Genomic DNA, 18,829 nt, shown 5'->3' on the forward strand with positions numbered 1-18,829 from the left:
TAGGATCCCTCCACCTGTCACTTCAGAAATGCAGTGGATGTAAGTGGAGTGCTGATGTCCACCTTTAGGTGGAGATGCCAAACAGCACGCAGCAGGTATGAAAAAGCACTGTCATACGTGTGAGAAGCAGGGAAAGAAGCTTACACTATGAGTGTCTTCAGCCCAACCAGCCTGGTGGCTTAAGCAGCTTAGGGCTGACGTTCAGCCTATGATTATCTTCTGGGTGGGGTTAGGTAGCTCTACATCAGGTTGGCCCAGTGTACGGTGGGAGTATCTATACCTGATGACTCATGCGCACCCCAATCACTGCTCTGCTTATTCACATCATTCCAATGAAGAGTAAACACATTTTAGGTCAAAGTAAGTCCTTTCTGAGAAAGCATTTTAGATGTATCTATTTAGATGCCATTTGGTTCATAAAGGTGTTTTTGTGTGAATGTACCTTGCATTAAGGTGGGACCAAATGGATGCATATCAGTGTACAGCATCACAATGAGCCAAGACATACTGTCAGGGTCGATTGCCTTGGGACTCTGCCAGTCCTTTACAAAGTCAACAACCAGCAAGGTCATTCGAGCAGGCAACAATGCACTAACCCACTGTGAATCATCAGCAGATCCTTCACAATAAAAGATGAAGAGGAAATGCCAGCAGTAGCTCTTCATTATCTGGTGAAACCACCAGGTATAGGATTTTGGAAGATATAACTTAGTAAGAAAACGCATTCTGAGATTTTAATGTTCAAACCATCTAATGCTGGGACAAATTTGTTTCTGCAAGGAGTTCCAGAAAGTTTTCTTGACACACCAAATCCATATAACCAACATCTAGCTACTGAATTTTTACAAGCAAGCCCTCTTTCTTGAGTCAAAGTGTTCCAAGGCCCTTTGGTAATGTGAGTTTGGCATGAAGTACATTTTGAGTCATCGGTATGTCCTGGTGGGAGGTGAAAAGATCTATCTAAGCAAACTCCACAAAAAGCAAGATAACCCCCACAGTGCTCTCAGTGTCAAAATGGTTTCTTAAAACATAAAACACTGCGTTGCTAAGACAGGACTGTCTCATTCAAATAGTAAAAACAGATTAACAACTAAAAGTAGAAAAACTGGAGAAAAAGGCTCCCTAGAGCCTGATATTTATCAATCAGATGACACTAATAACAGCAATCTACCTTATCCCACTAAATTTTAAAAAAACCATTGAGGTACATAAGTATGATGAAAAGCACAGCAGACAATGACAAAGCACAAAATATCCTCGTAGTCTGGAGATGTCGTGCTTGGCCAGCACTTCAAATTTAATGATTTTTCTCTTTGTGTGAGATGGTACGCAGAAGCAGGATGGCTGGAGCTTGGCTAAGTTATCTACGATTTACATCAATACAGTATTTAACTCATTTGACTTATTCAGGTTCCACTTACAAGCACACCTTCACTCTCCCATTCAGAAAGCCAGAGTTTAGTTCCAGAGGAAAGACAAAGTGTGGTAGTGAGGTATAAGCAAGTAGACGCACACTCCTACACCCACGCATGCAGACACATGGACCTGAGAGTAACTAAGGACATGCTATTCTGCTGCAGTGAGGCACTGCCCTCCAATTGTCATCCACTCTGTGATAGCTTTGACACAACTACCCACACACTCGCAAATCAGCATGCTCAGAAAACAAGGCTGCTGTCTCTGCGCACAGAAGAATCGGCATCGCTCACAAAATACATCCCAGACATTTTCATAGCCTCTGTCGTTTCTGCCTCCCGCTCTCCGCTGGAAGAAACACCCCCTCCTCCTCTTTATTTCCCTCCGTCTTACCATCCAGTCCGAAGCAGGAGGTGATTTTTTGGGCGTAGTTGCAGAGCCCGTCGTAGCCAGGCTCCTGCCACGCTGTGTCCTTCTCCCCCATCTCTACACACTCACACACACACACCGTCCAGTCCGGCAGAGCTTTTACTCCTTCCCCTGCTCCTCATCAATTATTCAGGCTTTTGCCAGGACACATGCATACGTGCGCACACCGACCCCTCATATTCGCACATAGAGTATATAAACACACACACACACACACACAGAGGCAGAGAAAAGTGCTGATGCAGAGGGTTGTGCTACTGGAGCATGAGCAGCCCTCTCCAGTGGTCAGATAAGGAGGAGGCATCAGATTATGTTACTGCAGAATGGAGCCATGCCTCCTTTTTCATCCACCATTGATCATCCAGATTACACTGCAGTGTAACAGGTATGGTGTGCAGGATGTGCTAACCCTGCTCAAGGAAAGGGCGGGGCGGAGAAGGAGGTCAGAGCAGGGCAAAACTGGAGATGTACCAGGTTTCAGGGGGAGGGCTTTCTTTGCTGCTGGTCACTTAAAGCTATCCAGACCATCCAAATGCAATGATTACTTTCAGATTTGATTACTGAAATAAAAAGCAGGAAAAACAGTCTATCCAGGAACCAGGGAAGCATGGCCCCCAAAGAAATGTTACCCTCTATTCCTTTAGGCTGACAAAACTCTTTTTTACTACAACGCATAATAAGAAGTAGTGCTGATTGCTTAAAATAAGTTATAATTTAATGTAATGTTTTTCACATTGCGGAGAGTTAGTTGAAATGTCCTTAGGAAGAGGGGAAAACACCTAAAATACAACAATTCAGCACACTTTACTACAATGCCTTCAAAAAGGCCCATAATATCGTATATAAAATATAACATGCCAACTTATGCAACAACCCATGAGTAGCAGAAAACTGAATGAACAACATTGGCCCACAAATGTCTTCCAACATGTTGTTTTAATGGATCAAGATGAACAATACCCACATGTGAAAAGCCAACCTAAACAGTGAATAACCAATTGCAGCAGAACAGCATGATGCAGGAATTTGATAAGAAACGTCCATAAATACCACTCCCGAGGTGACCTTGAACAAGGCTCGGGTCGAACTGCTCAATGGCCATCAATGGCAGACTCACTGAGCAGCTCAAAGGTAGGAGTGAAAGTGAAAGCACTACTTGAAATAATATACAGTATGTGTTCTGTCAACATCCCCAGGATAATGGTTTTATTAAAAAAAATAAACAAATAAAGGTTTTATTTAAAAAAGGAATCATGTTAGGAGACTGTAGTCGACAGAATAGAGGACGGAAATATGATGACTCTGAAAGACCCAGATTGAGCAGTCTCCCGCAAGGGTGTACTACAAGGTGGGATGACTAATGGAAGGGCATCACTGCCAAGGTAAAAGCTGATGGCCTTGTGCTGATAACAGGGGTGGGGGGTGGGTAACTGCATGACTGAGAGCACAGAAATGGCTAATGCTTGCTGAACAATAAGGTGGGGGGACTTCCTGTTTCTCTGGCAAAGAAAATGTTTCAATTACCTAACGTGTTTCCTGCCTATAGATTTCCTAATGATGCTAGACTATCTAGAATAACACAACCAGAGGTCAACAATCTAGGCTGAACCTGAAACTATATATTTATACCTTAAACACAAAGGGGGTATCAGGGATAATGCCCATCCTTTGAGGTAATCCACATCAGGTCTGCAAATAACAATTATTTTCATTTTTTGATTTATCAGCCCATTATTTTCTCTATTAATCGTTTCCTCTACGAAATGTCAGAAAATGATCAATTTCTTAAGTCCAATCTGATGTCTTCAAATGCTTGTTCTGGCCAACCAACAGTCCGCAACTCAGAGATATTATGTTATAGGAAGAAAACATATTCAGCCAATCCAAACATGAATTGTGAATTATTAAACGTTGTGTCCTCTGAAACTTTGTGTAAGTTCTCCAGCACATGTGAAATGGGAGTACCACAGCCAGTGCAATTAAAGAAGCATATGCGTTTGATTTGATATATTGTTACAAAGACTCATGTTTGTGTCAATGTGCCTGATTTATTCTGTGATAATAAATTAATAACCTACACAGAACCTAACCAACACAGAGTGATAATTGGCACTTCACAGTGTGCAACTGCAGGGTGCAGGGTACTTCTCATGAATAATGATTGGCTGTTTGCAGGGGCTTAAGCGTGCTAATCAGATCTATGTACCACAGGGGGTCTGTCAAGCGGTGGGCTCTGAGGTCCATCACTCTCCACCAGCAGCCACAGAGGACAGATACAGTTGACCACATCATGATAGGGAAAGGGGATGTCAGACCATCTGATCACAACCTATAGCACGAACAACTGGATGCTCTTTATTGCTCCTGCTAGAGGATAAAGTCACCTGACACAAATCCAGGACAGCACAAAGTTCCACCTGATGGGAACAAACACTTCCTGCCTGTTTGCTGGTATCACTTGTTTTTTATGCTCATCAAGAAAAGAAAAGATCTCCACAACTCAGAGGTTGAGATTGTTGCACCATAAAGATAAGGTACTTTTTGTTACCTGACCAGCTTGTGACCCTCAAGTTGGACTAGTCCCACAACCAGTCAGTTAAGAAGGTGGGCTACACCACACCAGTTCATCCATCAACAGCTTTCATTTGGGCAGCAATTAGAGTGTGTTCACCAGTTAACTGATGATGCAACAGCCCTAAAGAGATAATATCAAACGTTAAAAGAAACAGAGGAAGCTCATTATCACAGCTGGGGTTTTTTAAAAGTGACATCTATTTATAGGTTGGACCAGCGTGCAAAGTGTTCATATTAACCATACAAGTTGTAGGCTGTCTATAAAAAGGCTGCAGCAGTGGAAGCTATAGTTTCAGCTATGCACCGGTGTAACCTACTTACAACAACGGTGTCATTACCACAGCCTCATCCTCCCGAAAGACGACGCAAATGGGCTCTCTTCCCCATTGCATCCATCCTTAAACCAAGGACCCCCTCCCCCCAGTAAAATTAAGAGACTTTTTTCCTCTATATGTATTGTTATGAAGGCTTCTGCGGCAAAAGATACTCACCTCTAGCAGACATGCCCGGTAGGTAGAGCCTCTCTTTCTTTGCCGAGATTAACAGGAGGAGATGCCCCTGTGCAGCTCTGAAGGGGGGAGAAAGACCAGTTGACAGCCTGATATTGTCTGTACTTTAAGTTTTTGGCTGTCATTAAGAGGGTTTAAACGCTGGGAAACATATACAGCCTGCGATTTGGTAGACTAGACTAGACTGCGCGATGGAGAGAGCACTTTCCAGCGACAGGGCGTGTCCTGGAACAGACAGCATCCTTCTTATTTTCCAACAAGTTTATGTCCATATTTGAACATAATATCACAGAATTACGGCTATAAATCAAATCATTCTTGAAATTCCTTGCCCCCAGCTGCAGTCAGGTCAGCTAATCGTTAAACCGGTTAGCCTACTTTTTGCCTGGGATGATGACTGTGCTGTTCTGGACGTGGTAGTTAAGCTAAATCATAAAGTTGTCAGGCACTCTGGAGCAATGGTATTGTTATTCAGTCCCCCCCTTCCCCAATTATCCGGCTACTTTAAGGAAAACATCTTTATCACGTGGATTCTTTAACTTCATCTTAAAAGCAGCGAGACTTTAAGCAAGCACAACCTCGGCACAACGTGGGGGAAACACTGCAATTTCAGAGAAGTAGCCCACGTCAGTGCATTATGTAGGAGCATTTTTCCATTGATTTACCAGTTTTTCCATATAACCTATATTGCTTGGCTATCGGAATCCCATACTTGCTTTTATATTTGAAGTTGGCTTATCGATTGTTGTTTCCAAGCTGAACATATTGATCACCGTCCCTCATTGAATGCGGGCTCTTGGTTGCTGTCATCATTTGTATGCATTGATCGTTGTCAGTAATTAAAAGCCTGTGTCTTGTATGCCCGCGCCCCCTGGTGGTTTAACACAGTAGCGTTTGGCGAGGGAAGTGCCACCGTGTCCAAAGCGAGCGTCCCTTACTTGAGTCTGTAACGTTAGACGTCTTGTTTACAGTGGCTGTGCCAGGCCTGTGAGGTGGTGTGCGGCAAGCAACGTGTGTTACGGTTTTATTACTTACATTTATTCTTTCGTTACAAGGGTCATTATATGAAACCTCCAATCTGGATCGAGGCGGTAGTAACAGGAAGAAGAAGATAGAGGAATTCTCTAGGTCTTCTCGGGAGAAACTAGTCCAGTCGAAGAACAAAATGTTCTCCAAATTTACCTCCATTCTCCAGCACGCTGTGGAAGCGGTGAGTTGTTGTTTTTTTTTTTATTATCAAAAGCATTTTTATCCATCATCTGTTTTGGTTGAAATGGGCCTTTGGTCGTCCAGACAACACACATCACGTCACCATTAGGGATATGTTGCTAACTAGCGCGCTAACTAATTAGCCTAAGCTAGTGTTAGCGTTTTGTGTTTGCGCTGTCAATTCGTTTGTTCTTGTTGGCAATATTACGTTAAACACGAGGGTTTGCTTATTTCTCTGTTCGTTTATGTTACTAACTAGCATATTTCCATACTGCCATTTTCTGTATTGCAGCAAGGCATCTGTGTTAAAGGTAGTTTGGCAAGCCGAGCTAGTTAGCCGCTAATGTGAGCTGAGAATAGCGTCAAGAAGCTAAGCTGGTGCCTTAGCTGGCTGTCTCGTTTCAAACAGCAGGGTTATCTTAAGGAGTGGTGTCGAAGCCATTGGACAGCCTCGTTTGAAGTTTTCTAACGTTAAAATTAACGGGATAGTCTGCGGATTATATTAAGCAGACTTTTTGAAAAGCTTGTTGTTTTTCGTCAGCCAGCTAGTAACCAGCAGTAACCTGCCTGAAACCATAGACTGTATAAAATGTTTTCAAGCTGCTTCATGTTGGGTTTCAACACAGACTTTTGGTAGGTGACCTAAAGTTAATGCTTGACTTCAGGCGTAGATTAATGGAAAAACGTCTGATCTTGTCTTGTTAACTTATTATTTTGCCAGCTTGTTGGTGTGTAAGTTATACAAGTGTAAACTTTTGTCACTTGAAAATGATAGTTTTCCCTATTATTAAACATTTTTGAAAATTGCTGGACACAGTGACCAAAATCATCTTGTAGTGGCACACTGGAACAATTTAAGCACTGACAAGATATGTAGGAGATTATGCTAGAATGCACATATTGGCCTTGCACAAACCAGCCCCCCTCAGTCTCTACTTGAACTCCTTTGAAGGTGACTGAAACATGTAAACATGCTGCCATGATAATGAGTGGTGTCTCTCTGGGCCCCCAGTGTAAACAAACAATATGCTTGTGTTTGCGATTTTTCTTTTTCAGCTTGCCCCATCGCTGCCCTTGCAGGAGGACTTTGTCTATCACTGGAAAGCCATTACACATTATTACATTGAGACTTCTGGTAAGAATAAGTTAACACTTCTTATGGTCATGAAATCCCCAGAGGTAGACTTGATTGTTGTACAGGTTGCCTTACAAGTTGTTGATATGTTTTGTACCAACTTGTTCATACTGTTCATGCTGTATGTAACATTATTATAGTTACAGTGATGTATTTACTGTTGATTAATCAGCTTATTATTGTTTTTATTCAGTATTTTAAAAGATAAGTGCACATTACAACTTACCAGATCCAAGAGAATTGCCTTAAACCTTATTTAAAAGCATGCAAATGGAAGCATTTTTAAGCTTTAACCAGCTAACATTTCATATTTACATTACTGAACGGATGATCATGTCTATCAATTAATTATTCACCTGCTCATGTAGCAACACTATATACAAAATGAGCACAGGCAGTGCAAAGAGAATGGTTATGAAAACAAATGAAAGGGCGGAATTGCAAAGTATGCTGGGAATGCCATGCTGGTTGAGTTTGCAGTAGACTTCAGCAGCTCTGTCCGGACCTAAGCAGCCCCAGACAATGAGTGTTTCCTTCGTGTTTGCATTTGGGATCTGCGCAAGTAGATCTCCTACGCTCTGCATCTGTGTCAGGTGGTTAAATCCAGTCATGAAACAGAATGACATCTGCTCAAACTCCTGATAACTAGTCTCTGTATCTTTTGGGCCAGGAAAGTCTCCTTCTCTTATTCTTCACTCTAAGCATTCGCTTCTTTGCAGCAGTTCTCCTAGTTAGGCCATTCTAACAGAATGTACTCACCAGCTGATGGGGGATTATCTGTGCTTATTATTATGAGTATTATGCAGCTGAGCTTATTTTCAAGGGACTTGGGTCTCAAACTTGAGCTTGATCTATTAATCTGAGGGCAGCCTGACCATGATCAGTCCACATGTTTACTGATTTAAGGAATTATTTGATCATTTTGATGAAATCTGTTGTGCTGATTTATATTACAAATTAACCTTCATTTTACAGACTGTCGTCACTGACCATTATTTTTTGGCATTGTGTGCTTTGTTCATTCAGCGTGACATACACGTGTTAATCCTACCTTGTTAAGCATCATCGGTGACAAACAAGGATGGCATACACAGGCCACTCTTATTATTATTATTATTATTATTATTATTATTATTATTATTTTAACTCTCATTAACTGCCCTGAGCTTTGTTTGAGTTTTGCTTTGATTGAAAAAGAAAAAGCTTATTAAAATTCTAAACATTTAATTTCAATGTATGCAGCATTCATTCAGTTAATCAGTTGATGTTACCCACCTTGCACAATATTGCCTTATATATTACTGTTTGCCAGCAGCCATGCTCCCTCCATTTTCTGGGTTAAGCTGAGTTTGATGCACACGTTAGATTGTTGTCAGTAACTCACTACCTTCTGCATGTTCTTCACAGTAAATGTGTTTACATGTAAAGTCAGTCATAAGATTTTACTGTGAACCCCCCTAGGAAAGTGTTTAACATGCCAGCGAGATTAGCTACTCCTACCAAAAAATCTGTAAGGATGAAATGGATTATATTTCCTCTTTTGCAGTGCACAGGAGCGCATCAAAAGATAACATGGACTGCGTTACATCTTATATACAACAGTGAACTTTTTGCAGCTGGACTAAAATCAACAAGATTGAACAAGGGCTAGGTCATTTTTAGAGTTGTGTGTTTCTGAGCAGAAAGTTGAAAGGGAATAAACTTGCACTGGTGAAGTGGTTAGATGAAGGGTGCAAGAGCTTTTTATGCTTTAGGCAAACCTCAAACTTCCAACTTTTCCTTATGTTCGTGTCGTAGAGGTTCTGACCTGTTTGTTCTTTTTTCCCTGTTAGATGACAAAGCCCCAGTTACAGACACCAACATCCCATCCCACCTGGAACAGATGCTGGACATCCTGACCCAGGAGGAAGGGGAGAGGGAGTCTGGAGAGACAGGACCCTGCATGGAGTATCTCCTACACCATAAGATACTGGAGACTCTCTACACCTTGGGCAAGGCAGATGTAAGGCAGTCATGCTTTGGTAACTACATGAACGATACCTCCAGGAAAATATACCTATCATGATACGGGACCTGTATACAGTATGTAGAGTAGTAAGGAAGGATGGGAGTTAATGGAGGATAGGGGACACAGCACTGTGTGCGCAATCAGCTGCAGTGTGGCAGTGAATTCAAAAGCTAACAAGTGATTGTAAGTGAATGCAAGACTCTTAAATGAATCTGTACTGAGAGCTGCATTTCCACAAGCGGTGGGGACCACCCAAATAAATTTTAACATATTCTGTTTGTATGATTTCCCATCAGTGTCCTCCAGGGATGAAGCAGCAGGTTCTTACCTTCTACACAAAGCTGCTAGCGCACATTCGTCAACCTCTTCTGCCACACATCAATGTCCACAGACCTGTACAGGTGAGAAGTGTTGCATTCTGGATTTCAGTGTATGTTTAACAGTCCTTTTTCTTCAGATTGCCCACTAACAGGTTATGTAAGTTATTTGTAACTGTTTTTTTGCGCCTGTGACAATCCTCTGTCAGAAACTGATCCGTCTGTGTGGGGAGGTGCTGGCTGCTCCTACAGAAAATGAAGAGATTCAGTTCCTTTGTATAGTCTGTGCCAAACTGAAGCAGGACCCATATCTTGTCAACTTCTTCCTTGAGGTGAGTTGCTATGACACCTGGGGGGGGGGGCAGCACATTCATTCTATTACTAGCAAAGGTCAGAGCCTTGCAGGATTTTTAAGCACATAGTAAAAAAAATATCTCTTATTTGCAGAACAAGTCAAAGAGACCTGAGACAAAGAGTCCTGGACAAACAGAGATGGGGAAGGAGAATGTGTTGGCTCCAGACACTGGTCAGTCTCTGGCAGAGGAACAGGCTGACTGCCCTGAGGAACCACAGGCTGCAGCTACTGCCTCCACCTCTAGTCCAACCACGAACAATAATAACAGCAACAATTACAATCTTGTCACCTCCCTGCTCAACCTCACAAAGAGCCCTGTAAGTAATCCCAATGCAGGGAACTTTGGGTGATTTACTCTAAGTAGCACATGTAATATATTTTTTCTTCATTTGAATTGAAGATTGTGTCTTCATGAGTTTTATCCTTTTCTCCGCATCTCAGGATGGCAGGATAGTGGTGAAGGCGTGTGAGGGCCTGATGCTGCTGGTCAGTTTACCAGAGCCCGCAGCTGCCAAGTGTTTAACTGAAAACACTGAGCTCTGTGAGCTTCTGACTGACAGGCTGGTCTCCTTCTATAAAGCCCTGCCACAGTCCATGGACCCCTTGGACATTGAAACAGTGGAGTCAGTCAACTGGGGGTAGGTTTCTGTCAAGTGTTTATTGTCTGTAACCACAAATTTAATGAAGTCAGAATTGTAATGACTTGTAAACACCACTTGGATACAGTTCAGTTGTGAAGTTTTGATTTAATTTGACTTAGCAGGTAGGCCTTAAATAGCATCCTTTGCTATTTTAAGTGTAGACAAGGGAAGAGTTGCATCAAACATATCAAACCTTTAAATATTTGTCTCTTTTTTCCCCCTCTATCTCTCTGTCAGTCTGGATGTGTATAACCTGAAGGAGGATGCTGCTATCTTCACAGGGAAGAGGGCTCTCATCTCCTTCCTGTCCTGGCTAGATTACTGTGACCAGCTCATCAAGGAGGCTCAGAAGGTCCTTAACCAGTGCTCACTCACTGTGTTTTGATGCATCATATTGTTGTCAGAATAGAGAGAATAAAAGAACTTCTCTCCAAAGTGAGTGCCACAGAAGGCTGAACCGTATTTTTGTGTTTCTTCACCGTCTTCCAGTCAGCAGCTGCAGTGATGGCAAAAGCAGTGAGAGAAAGGTTCTTTGTGTCCATTATGGAACCGCAGCTAATGCAAACGTAAGTCTTCCTTTGAATCATCAATCAATCATCCTTTATTGAAATCTTAGTCCTGTCTCAGTGTGTTTTGTGTCATGACTGCTCAGTAACACATGTGGTGTGTTTGTGGCTGCACATAGGTCCGAGGTGGGCATCCTGACCTCCACAGCCCTGCTGAACAGGATCATCAGGCAGGTGACCTCAGAGGCTCTGCTGCAGGAGATGGTTTACTTCCTGCTGGGAGAGGAGAGGGAGCCGGAGACTCCAGCTAGTATTGCTCAGACTCCACTCAGACACAGGCTCATCGAGCACTGCGACCACCTGTCAGACGAGGTTCTTATTATATTATTCAGGATGCACCTGGTCCTGCTAATGAATGTTCCTTTAATATCAATTATGTCTGGCTCATTAGACTCGTTTAGGCCTTTTTTATTACACCCTTACTTGATCACATTAATGTGCCTTCAGAAATGAGAATTATATATGCATAATTTCTTCTTTTACCCGTTCGATATTCAGAGGCTTTCTGCCCTTCAAGAGTTCTGAGCAATGAATCATGTGATTCACTAAAAGCACATGAATTTTAATTAGTATCTGACAGAGCTATTGCACACATTTTCATCACACAAAAGAGAAATGAGTCATCTCTCTGATGTTTGAAACAGCCTACTTTTTTGTCAGTGAGTAAATACTTGGCATGTTGCTTTGCGGGTATAGTGGGAGCTAAGCCTCGTTCCTCCTTCTCTGTCCCCAGATCAGCATCATGACACTGCGGCTATTTGAGCAGCTGATCCAGAAGCCCAACCAGCACATCCTCCACAGCTTGGTGCTGCGTAGCCTGGAAGAGAGGAACTACCTGGAGAACAAACCGCAGGAGGAGCGGGAGCCCCTGGAGAACGGGCAGCCCCATGATGCTGTGTAAGGACCTGCCTCTGACCTTTGACCTTCCTGAGCTGCCTTAAAACCCTCCATGGAGAAAAAAAAAAAAACTTTTCTGCACAAACACAACAGTGGAAATAAAGTGAATGCATCAACTAGCTGTGTTTTTTAGATGTGCCACCAGGTCATTTAAATATGCTTGTCAGCCACTCTTAACTTTAAATGATCACTTCTGGGGAAATTGATACATAATAGCTTGCTTGTTTATTGATGAGGTTGTTTTGTATATGTTATTGGTTTCCATGCAAAAAAAATTAAGTCACCAAATGCACCACTGTACTGGGTTTTCTTGAAATGATCATACTGTTTGTGTGGAGTGAGAAGACCTGAAGAATATCAGTGACGTTTGTATATCTACAGACATAGTCAACATACTTACAGATAAATTACATGCTTCTATTTTAACATGCAAGGTCCAAGAAAGACTGCATCTCCATTCACTCCCCACATTATAAAACAGAACTGGAAGGTGTCATGCAAGCCCTAAGAGTCCTAAAATTAAATCCTCCCAGACTACACGTCCCTCTTTTTAACAAAATGGACTTCTCACTTTTTGTGCCAGAATGGAGTATTAAAATAGTTTACACCAATACAACCAGTGGGTCAGACTTTCCTCAGAGTGGTTGAGAGATGTATAAATCCTTTGGAACAGATGTTTTGTTTCCACGTCAGTAGCACTGAAATTACATCATGTTCTCATAAATGTAAACACTTTTTAATGAAAGCATGTTCTTTCTCCAGAGACCTTGAGGAGGATCCACTTTTTGGTGATGACCCCTCTCCAGACAGCAGGCTGTCTGGTTCTGATTGGGTCAGCTCCTCTCCACCACAGAGTCCTGACCACTCAAAGTCTGACGGGAAGACAGAGGTCCACAAGATTGTCAACAGGTACACTGTCTGCTCATGATACAACATGCAGTGCGTGGAGCTCCTTAGTTTAAAAAAAAAAAAAAAAACTATTAATAATTATTGAATTATGTTGCTTGCAGTTTCCTGTGTTTGGTGCCCGATGAGGCGAAGTCGTCGTATCAAGTTGAAGGCACAGGCTATGACACCTACCTCAGAGACGCACACAGACAGGTACGGCTCATTCTGGCATTCAGTGTGTTTGACAGTAGCAAGGGGAGAATACTGGTTTGGTGTTTGTTCCTAGGTCTTTCATCATAATTTCTCATCATTTTATATGTGTCACTAGTAGAATAAATTCTAAGTGTAGGTGAATTGTTCTCCTCAGTTCAGGGACTATTGTGGGGTCTGCCGGCGGTGGGACTGGAGGGGAAATCCAAAGCCTTTTGAGAAGTGTAACTTGGACATCCCATTCTTCGAGGGCCACTTCCTTAAAGTTCTCTTCGACAGGATGGGCCGCATCCTAGATCAGGTCAGTTTGATCTACCTGATAGTAAACATCATTAGTAATACTGGCATCAGTCTGAATAACCACATGCTTTAGTGGTGAAATATATGTTGTATTGTTTATGCCCCACTAACCCACAAGTCTGAATAGCAAAGTGTCCTTTGGAAATCACAAATGCAGTTTTGGTTGTAATCACATAGTAATCACCACTTGAATCTAAAAAGATAGGCCTAATATACAGGAAAATAAGTATTTGAACACCCTGCTATTTTTATCCCACTTAGAAATCATGGAGGGGTCTGAAATTGTCATCGTAGGTGCATGTCCACTGTGAGAGACATAATCTAAAAAAAAGAAGAGAGCTGTCCAAAGACACTAGAGACAAAATTGTACACCTCCACAAGGCTGGAAAGGGCTACGGGGAAATTGCCAAGCAGCTTGGTGAAAAAAGGTCCACTGTTGGAGCAATCATTAGAAAATGGAAGAAGCTAAACATGACTGTCAATCTCCCTCGGACTGGGGCTCCATGCAAGATCTCACCTCGTGGGGTCTTAATGATCCTAAGAAAGGTGAGAAATCAGCCCAGAACTACACGGGAGGAGCTGGTCAATGACCTGAAAAGAGCTGGGACCACCGTTTCCAAGGTTACTGTTGGTAATACACTAAGACGTCATGGTTTGAAATCATGCATGGCACGGAAGGTTCCCCTGCTTAAACCAGCACATGTCAAGGCCCGTCTTCAGTTTGCCAATGACCATTTGGATGATCCCGAGGCGTCATGGGAGAAAGTCATGTGGTCAGATGAGACTTTTTGGTCATAATTCCACTAACCGTGTTTGGAGGAAGAAGAATGATGAGTACCATCCCAAGACCACCATCCCTACTGTGAAGCATGGGGGTGGTAGCATCATGCTTAGGGGGTGTTTTTCTGCACATGGGACAGGGCGACTGCACTGTATTAAGGAGAGGATGACCGGGGCCATGTATTGTGAGATTTTGGAGAACAACCTCCTTCCCTCAGTTAGAGCATTGAAGATGGATGTCTGGATTTTTTTTTTTAGATTATGTCTCTCACAGTGGACATGCACCTACGATGCCAATTTCAGACCCCTCCATGATTTCTAAGTGGGAGAACTTGCAAAATAGCAGGGTGTTCAAATACTTATTTTCCTCACTGTAGATAGGTCCTAAACTGGTTAGTCTAACTTTTAGAACCAGATTCCAGTGAATAAATTAAGGTATGTGCATGCACATCAGCACAAAATGTCAAATGAAGTCAGAGCTGTCATCTTTGTTTTAATTGATTCTTACCACAAACCCTTATTTCTTGCTGCAAGAGAAGAAGTTTCACTGCCATTTAGCATAAATGAGGTCCTCTAATGCAAAGGGGGGGAGAGAGAAAAATTGGGAGAAAATGCAATTGAGCTGCTCATCTTGCAAATAAAATAACAAAGCAAAAATAATGAGCTCCCACCATCAACTCATTTGACAAATGATGTTAGATGGGAATTATAAAGCTAAATGCACTTTTTGGCAGCTCTTGGGTTTCTAGTAGCATTTAGGAAATCAAATGTAAGAGGCAGTGCCGTATTCAAACTTCTCACTACTCTGGCACTTTATGTTATTAATTCACAGCAGTTCTTCTACACACACTCTAATCACCAGTTCATTTCCTGTGTAGCTTTATATATGATGCCCTCTCTGTCCTCTCTGTCCTCCAGCCCTACGATGTCAACCTGCAGGTGACCGCTGTGCTGTCCAAGCTGTCTTTGTTACCACACCCCCACTTGCACGAGTACCTGCTGGACCCTTATGTGAACCTGGCCCCTGGTTGCAGGTCTCTGTTCTCTGTCATCGTCAGGGTAAGACTCCTGTTGTGTGTGTGTGTGTGGTATCTTGAAGTGTTTTGCTATTGAAATTTTAACACGTAATCATGTTTGAGATAATTGTTAGAGAAACACTACTATAAGAACCAGTGGAGTCTCACTTGCAATTTATCTTGTGAGCATGCTGCAACTCGTGCACCTCTGTGCCTCTTTTGTTCTGTGATCAGCCCGACTACTTTCTTTTGAAATCTAGACCAGTAACACTCAGTGTAAAAGGCAGTTTAGAGGCCGGGGGAAGAAGCACATTTTCTTGTCTGTTTGTGATAATTACAGCAATGTCTCCAATGAGTGTAGTAATGATTTATTTCACCTTATTTACCTAGGGGATGGAAGCAGCGCTGTGGTGTTTCGCTAATTGTTTTTGTGTGTGTCAGGTGGTGGGAGACCTTATGCTGAGGATTCAGCGCATCCCGGACTTCACACCCAAACTGCTGCTCGTGAGGAAGAGATTATTAGGTCTGGAGCCAGAGGGCATCACGTACGTACTTCCACGTGGTTCTGTGCTCTTACCTGTTGAGTTAACTTTTGGAAGGCACGCCTGACCTTTCTGTCTGTCCTTCCTGTAGTATCGACCACATGACTTTGCTGGAGGGGGTGATCGTGCTGGAGGAGTTCTGCAAAGAGCTGGCGGCAGTCGCCTTCGTCAAATACCACGCAGCTGCCGCCTCCTCGCCGTAACCTTGCGGCGGTTCATCCATCTGCCTTGGCCAGGCAGACAGGTCAGGATTAAACTGGGCCTTTGGGGTGTGCAGGCACCGGTGGCACAGGGTCGGCAAAACATTACCACTAACTGCTCATCCTGCAAGACTGTTAAAGCCCACACGGACGGGTTCATCGCTCCCCCCCCCCCCCCCTCTTCTGGCCACTTGGGCTCCACCATAACAAGTGTGTGGTCTTGTTTTTGAGTAGGTCAGAGCACAGACACTGCCCGGCTAGCAGAGGAATAAGAGGAGGAGGATAGAGGTCAAAGTGCAGAGAGATGGTCACTGGACTTATTTTCAGCCTCTGCGTCCTCCCATCTTTCTTTCTTACCAGCCAAAAAAATATAGCCCTGTAATTATTATATCAATAAGAAAATGTTTGTCTATTTATTTTCTGTCCCGTTCTCACCCTTTTGTAAACATCATTGCCTTAGTTTGAAATCACACCTTTCAGTTACAGATGATTGTTTCCTTTTGAAACATTTTTATTTCTACTACTCATGCGTTGTCTGTTTGAAGACAAGAGGCTGTAGAGAAAAATGCCCACCACCTTCAAACCCCTCTATGTACCTGTAGTTACATACATATTGAGCTGCAGTATTTACGATACTGCACTCGTATTTTATATGCCAAGTCCTCTAATTTATTTGTTTGCTTTCATGTTGCCTTTTTAACTGTCACATTAGGATAAAATGTATTTAAAAAAGTAAGGACTGACTAAGCAGATTCTATGTACTTTATCTGCTTACCTTGTCTTTTCTTCAGTTTGTCTTTAAGTGCTTCTGCGCTCGAAGCTCACCTGTAATCATCACCACCCAAAGATGTCACCATCCGTCACATTTTGTCAAACGAAATGGTGAATTTTGCAAATGATGTGAATTTGCACACGGCTCTCATTGCATTGCACTCATTACATTATTCAGGTTCATTTATGCTTTTTATTTGTTTTTTGTTGCTTTCACGAAAGATGTCGTTGGCATTTGTGTGGGAAGAGACATCTTGTTTTTGATTCCACATAAGTTCTGATATTTTTATTTTCCAGACCCAGTGTTGCATTTCTCACACACCAGTGTTTATTTTATCCAGGAGATACTGTATTATTGTCTTTTACAACATTTATAATTCTCAATAATCAGTTTATACTGTTGATGGGAGGGATACGGAGCACCAAACCCTTTTATTGGATTTTGATCCCTAAAACAAAGCTGTGTCTACATAGTTATTCAACCAGTGTGATTCTAACTTCTTACTTCTAACTTTTTGTTGAAATTATCCTGTAATTCATTGGGAAAACGCAAAGATTAGAAGAAAGTCTGAACTAAACTACGTCATCCCCCAATATTGTTAATCATCTCATGACCCCTTCAATTGCTGTCATGGCGAGCTCTGACGTTAGTTCATAGGTTATCATGACTTCCTATGAGGTGTTTGTATTTACTGGCAGTATTACCTTTTCATCCTGATCTCGAATGATCACGGTGCTGTGCATTGTTGGAACGGGTAGTTTGCTTGTAATCAGTGATTCATTACGTTTGAATTGGTCTAAATCAAGATGCTACTTAATATAACCTTGATTCTTGTCTTCTGTTCCAGTGTGAATGTTTCCATGATTGGAAAGCTTGTTTGTTTGGCGAGGAGTTTGTTTATGTGTGAGTGTAACGACATATTATTGCAGCGGAGAATGGACGGAGTCATTCGTTGAAGCCTTGAGTCTTGTTTGTTTTTGTTTTTTCCCCATTTCTTCTGCTCTCACCTCAAACCAGGCACCTAAACAACATTATGCAACTGCTTGCATGGAATCAGATTTGCACATTGTCTTTCTCCATCTTTGTTCATAATGTAAAGATACAACACAAAAAGCTTTTGTTTGTTGTTTTTCTCCAAATGTTTTGTTTCATAAACCAAAAAAAAAAAAAAATGTAGGATGGTACCAGGAGTAACATTTCTATTTTAATGGGAAACTTTTTTTAAATTGTCAATCATGCACATTTTTAATCAACTCTTTCCAACGCGTTCTGTACATTTATATATTGTATGTGTATAATAGCAATAGAGATATACTACCTGGCGTAAATGCATGCTTATTCATAATTTTTCATTGTTGAAAGAAAGAAAGAAGGGAAAAAAAGGCAGTCCAGCCATCTGTGATGATTCCTCAGCTGTCAGCACTTTGTTCTTAGAAGACACTGACGGGGAGATACGATGCCTTACTTCACACTGTGGATCTCTGAGGACTCCTGGAATCGACGAGTAAGGGGTTTCTGATTCACTACGGCCTGTTGTGATCTTATTATGCCTCTCTCTTGTTACATAGACTTTGTTTTGTTTGTGAAGATGTAAAGGACTCTCAGTATAGTTAAAAATCTGATGCCAATGCATTTATTTTCGTGTGTCAGCTTGGACCAATCACTGTATGATGTTGCTGCGTCTTTTTATGTCCGTCGCTGCTTTTCTTCTGGTGTGAAATGGGATGAGTTTCATTATACTTCTTCTATCTCATGGCCAGTTTGATTTTGTGACTGTGCAATGCATAATTGAAACATTAAGGTAAGGTGCATGCTCACTCCTCCTGCCTCACAGAGTTCTTGTAAGTGATCACTGCAGTCTCCAGTTTGCTGAGGCACTGGCTCATTAATTCCTTCATTTCAACACGTGTTTCATTCAGGACAAAATGGTTTTGTTTAACATGCTCCGTCCCAATAAAAAAAAAAAGTTCTTCAGAAGGAGATGGTCATTGTTTAAACAGTTCATTGTGTTTTATGTTTTTATTACAAAATGTCTGTACAACAACAAAAATACACAAAATAACAA

General features: G+C 42.0%; 2 protein-coding genes across 4 annotated transcripts in view; one reads left to right on the plus strand and one right to left on the minus strand.

Moving 5' to 3' along the window:
* LOC119917724 (actin-binding LIM protein 1-like) overlaps positions 1–5,113 on the minus strand; it is a 38,146-nt gene extending 33,033 nt beyond the window's left edge. Inside the window, exon 1 of one of the 2 annotated variants that reach the window (XM_038738148.1) lies at positions 4,911–5,113. In XM_038738148.1, the coding sequence (XP_038594076.1) occupies positions 4,911–4,923 (13 nt within the window). In that variant the 5' untranslated portion in view covers positions 4,924–5,113. Of the gene's footprint in view, positions 1–1,809; positions 2,110–4,910 lie in introns of those variants that run through there. The other variant, XM_038738146.1, reaches the window with a different exon arrangement.
* A 710-nt stretch (positions 5,114–5,823) lies between these two features.
* Positions 5,824–18,510, plus strand: fam160b1 (family with sequence similarity 160 member B1). 2 transcript variants are annotated; one of them, XM_038738157.1, is made up of 17 exons: positions 5,824–6,138; positions 7,194–7,272; positions 9,105–9,274; positions 9,577–9,681; positions 9,807–9,929; positions 10,045–10,269; positions 10,394–10,590; positions 10,831–10,945; positions 11,083–11,159; positions 11,279–11,471; positions 11,893–12,056; positions 12,819–12,965; positions 13,067–13,157; positions 13,312–13,455; positions 15,153–15,293; positions 15,692–15,795; positions 15,884–18,510. In XM_038738157.1, the coding sequence occupies exons 1-17, from the start codon at positions 6,094–6,096 to the stop codon at positions 15,993–15,995; spliced, it is 2,232 nt and encodes a 743-aa protein (XP_038594085.1). In that variant the 5' UTR covers positions 5,824–6,093; the 3' UTR covers positions 15,996–18,510. The 2 variants fall into 2 exon arrangements, with proteins under 2 accessions (XP_038594085.1, XP_038594086.1); XM_038738158.1 differs by lacking the exons at positions 5,824–6,138; positions 7,194–7,272 and having other exon boundaries at positions 9,152–9,293.
* The last annotated feature ends 319 nt before the right edge of the window (positions 18,511–18,829 follow it).

Source organism: Micropterus salmoides, unplaced genomic scaffold (assembly GCF_014851395.1).
Source record: "Micropterus salmoides isolate LMB-PRFRI ecotype aquatic unplaced genomic scaffold, ASM1485139v1 Ms_hic_scaffold_22, whole genome shotgun sequence".
In the NCBI taxonomy this organism is placed as follows: Eukaryota; Metazoa; Chordata; class Actinopteri; order Centrarchiformes; family Centrarchidae; genus Micropterus; species Micropterus salmoides.

Excerpts from the sequence above, each read along its gene's own strand:
- fam160b1 (XM_038738157.1), top strand. The coding sequence starts at position 6,094 with ATGTTCTCCAAATTTACCTCCATTCTCCAGCACGCTGTGGAAGCG. Across the intron at positions 6,139-7,193 it reads TCCAGCACGCTGTGGAAGCG|CTTGCCCCATCGCTGCCCTT; the intron begins GTGAGTTGTTGT and ends TTTCTTTTTCAG. Across the intron at positions 9,275-9,576 it reads ACACCTTGGGCAAGGCAGAT|TGTCCTCCAGGGATGAAGCA; the intron begins GTAAGGCAGTCA and ends ATTTCCCATCAG.